Raw genomic sequence first — 3,956 nt, forward strand, 5'->3', positions numbered from 1 at the left:
CACTTGAAACCTCATTTTCCTTTACACTTAAAACCTTAAAACAACTTAAAAACATTTTAAAAACATAAAACTTACCCTTCTAGAGGGTTTCGACACCCGAGATTCCACTGGACTATAGGAATTCTGATGTCGGACTCTAGCCGGGTATTACAATACTGATCTTTGTGCTTCCTTTTCGAATGAGGAATTTAGAGCTGCTCTTTTTCAGATGCATCCAGACAAGACACCTGGGCCGGATGGGTTAAATCCTGCATTTTACCAGAGATTTTGGCACTTGATTGGCAATGATGTTTCCGATGGTTGTCGCATATGGCTTCAACAAGGTACTTTTCCTTCTTCTTTTACTGAAACATTGATTGTTTTGATCCCTAAAGTGGATAACCCTGAAACAGTTAAAGACTTTCGTCTAATTGTGTTATGTAATGTGTTATATAAGATTGTGGCTAAAGCTTTGGCAAACATATTTAAAAGGGTTCTTCCTATGATTATCTCTGAGAATCAGTCTGCCTTTATCCCTCATCGGTTGATTACCGATAATGTTATGGTTGCGTTTGAAATGATTCACAATATGAAAAATAATAAGGGCAGAAATGATGGTAATTGTGCACTTAAAATTGATATTTCTAAGGCTTATGATATGGTAGAGTGGGAGTTTCTAAAACGCATGCTGGAACGATTTGATTTTTCTACTCAATGGATTAGGTGGTTGACTATGTGCTTTTCAGAAGTTTCTTACAATATCAATTTTAATGGTGATTGGATTGGTCCTATTGTGCCTGGTAGAGGTCTTCGATAGGGGGATCTTATTTCTCCGTATCTATATTTGGTGTGTGCGGAAGGCTTAAAGATGTTGAATCTAGGGGTTGGTTGCAGGGCTGTAGGGCAGGTGCTAGATGCCCAAAGATCTCACATTTATTCTTTGCAGATGATTCTTTGCTATTTTTTAATGCTAGACTGAAGGAAGTAGATAGTATTAAATCTATTCTCAATACCTATGCGGCTGCTTCTGGACAAGTGGTGAACTTCAACAAATCTAGCATTTTCTTCAGTCCCAATGTGGTCTCCTCTAAGGTCTAATATCAGTAATATCCTGGATGTTCATTTACCATTGAGTCATAGTGCCTATCTGGGGTTACCTTCTCTTATTGGGAGGAACAAAAAAGCAATTTTTGATTTTCTGAAAGAAAGAATGTGGAAGAGGATTAATTCATGGAGCAGCAGATTCCTATCTAGAGCAGGCAGGGAGGTTCTCATAAAATTTGTGTTACAGGCTATACCTACATATTGCATGAATATTTTTTTGGTTCCCATTACTATTTTGAATGAATTGCATAGAATGGTCAATGGCTTTTGGTGGGGGGTAAAAGAGAAGGGCGGAGGGGTATTAATTGGCTAGCGTGGGAGAAGATGTGTAGTAGAAAGAAGGAGGGGGGTATGGGGTTTCAGGACTTTAGGAGTTTTAATTTGTCTTTACTTGGCAAACAATTGTGGAGATTCTTAACAAATCCTAATACTCTTTGTTATAGAGTGTTTAAAGCAATGTACTTTCCAAATGGTGATTTATTTTCCGCCAATGTAAGTAATGGTGCTAGCTTTATTTGGAAAAGTGTGATGGCATCAAGGGAGTTGATTCGAAGGGGTACAAGGTGGAGGGTGGATAATGGAGAGAAGATTTTAGTGGCTTCAGCTCCTTGGATTCCTAAGGAGGATACCTTTTTTGCGGATGATGGCCCCGATTTTATTGAACCACATTTGCATGTTTGTGATCTTTTTGAAGGTAATGGGAGGGTTTGGAATATTGCTCTTTTAATGGAGCTTTTTTCTTCAAGAGATATCAGGGCTATTATTAGTATTCCTATTAGTATTACCAGTAAGGAAGATTCCTTCTTGTGGCACTTTGATAAAAGAGGTGTGTATACGGTGAAGTCCGCATACTTTGTGTGTATTGACCTGTTAGGAAGATCATCTTTTAATGTGGGAGGTGAGTTGTGGACTAATTTGTGGAATGTTTCGGTCCCTCCAAAAGTGAAAGATTTCTGTTGGAGAGCTTATAGAAATATATTGCCTACAAAGGATAACTTAAGGCAAAAGGGTGTGGATGTGGATGCTAGATGTCCTTGGTGCCATGAAGATGAAAGTGTCAATCATATTTTGTTGCATTGTCCTATGTCCAAAGAAATTTGGAGGTTAGGGGGAGTGAGAGATTTGTAGCCTAATGATAATTTTTTTAACTTTTTACTGCAGATTTTGAAGTCTCAAGACAAGGTTCGAAAAACCTTTGTAATGGTCTGTACATGGAGATTATGGTCAGTAAGGAACTCATTATTACGGAACCAGGTGCAAAATTTAGCAGCTCACCTTGTGGAAGACGTCATGCATCATATCTTGGATTGGGAAGCTGCTCAACATGCTGGTAGTTTGCATGGAAATACCACTGCTACTTTATATCAAGGCAGGAACTTGTTTTATTTCTCCAACCCTGGTCGTGATCCTGAAGTCATTCCTCTCCAATTCGTGTGTCATCTTCAAGTTTGGACAATTTCAGTTGGCTTTGTCAAGTTGATGGAGCTTTGTTTCAAGCTCAAGACTTTATTGGCTACGGTTTTGTTGTGGAAAACTCTGAGGATATATTTCAATGTGGTGTTTCTGGTTTCTCGGAAGGTAATTGTACGCCGGTAATTATTGAAACTTTAGCTCTCCATCACTATTTGCTCTTTGCGATGGAATTTTTGCTTTTTAATGGCTGCATTCTTATGGATTGTCTGCAAGTGGTTTAAGCTCTTCAATCTCCACATTTAGACATTTTTGAACTGGGTTTAATTTTGAATGATTGTAAATCTTTTTTGGAATCTAGAACTGATATTTCTGTTAGATGGGTTCGACGTCATGCCACTCTAGCTGCTCATACTTTGGCTAGAGAATCTATTAGGCATGATCGTCTCTCTGTTTGGAATGATATCCCTCTTTGTTTGATGGAATTTTATTAATACAACCAGTAGTTTTGCTTTAAAAAAAAATGGTAGTAAGTATATTACAACCATTATGAAGTGATTGTTTTTTGAGATGAAATGGACGATGAAGTTGCATATAATCTTAGATTTAAGGTTCTAAAGGATCAATAAAAAGATTATTGTCTCTTTCCTGAGAATAATATCTCATGAAAGTTTTAGAGTTGATTAATATGCAAAACTTCGAACTCTTGGATACTCCTATTTTTCAGAGAGAAAGCTTTAGGCTGTAGATTATGTCCTACAACTCCAAAAGCGAGAGCTCAAATGAATAATGTTCCATATACTACTGTAGCCGGGAGTCTAATGTATGTTATATAGTGTATAAGACCTGATATTTTCTATACTATGAATATATTAAGTCAATATTAATCTGACCCTAGGCAAGCATACTAAATATAGTGTAATGGATATTAATATATCTTAAATGCATGTTAGATTATTCATGATGTTATAAAAAAAATGGCCTACAAGTGAGAGGCAATGCAGATACAGATTGGAGAGGAGTTTATATGAGCCCAAACCTACCTCAAGATATATCTTCTTAAGAAATAAAATGTAATAGTTAATAACATTATTTACTATGTTACGGATATATATGCACATAATTTGAAAGACTTTTCTATGCATCGAATGTAACGACCCGAATATAGGACCGCTACCGGCGCTAGGATCCAGATCGGCTTAAGGCCGCCGGGACCCGTAGCAAGCCTGACATAAAACCTGTAAACCTGTATAATCCCATACATGATCAACAACAAACATAAAAATTAAAACTTTTCTTTCCATACTCATCAACCAAACTCAACCTGTGCATAACATTAACATAACATTGATCCCTCTGTGGGATCTCATCAGTGCTCCCAAAAGGGGTGGCATACATCTGTTGAGTTGGTTTACATAAACATCATAAAATCTCTAAGATCATGTAATAAAAGGGATGACAAC

General features: G+C 37.1%; 1 protein-coding gene across 1 annotated transcript; it reads left to right on the plus strand.

Annotated features, from left to right (window-relative positions):
• Positions 1-208: 208 nt before the first annotated feature.
• On the plus strand, positions 209-2,679 carry LOC110608920. The gene is made up of 4 exons (XM_021748201.1): positions 209-785; positions 926-1,071; positions 1,336-2,139; positions 2,245-2,679. The coding sequence occupies exons 1-4, from the start codon at positions 209-211 to the stop codon at positions 2,677-2,679; spliced, it is 1,962 nt and encodes a 653-aa protein (XP_021603893.1).
• Positions 2,680-3,956: the final 1,277 nt, after the last annotated feature.

The sequence above is a fragment of the Manihot esculenta genome, chromosome 2 (assembly GCF_001659605.2).
Source record: "Manihot esculenta cultivar AM560-2 chromosome 2, M.esculenta_v8, whole genome shotgun sequence".
Taxonomy (NCBI): domain Eukaryota; kingdom Viridiplantae; phylum Streptophyta; class Magnoliopsida; order Malpighiales; family Euphorbiaceae; genus Manihot; species Manihot esculenta.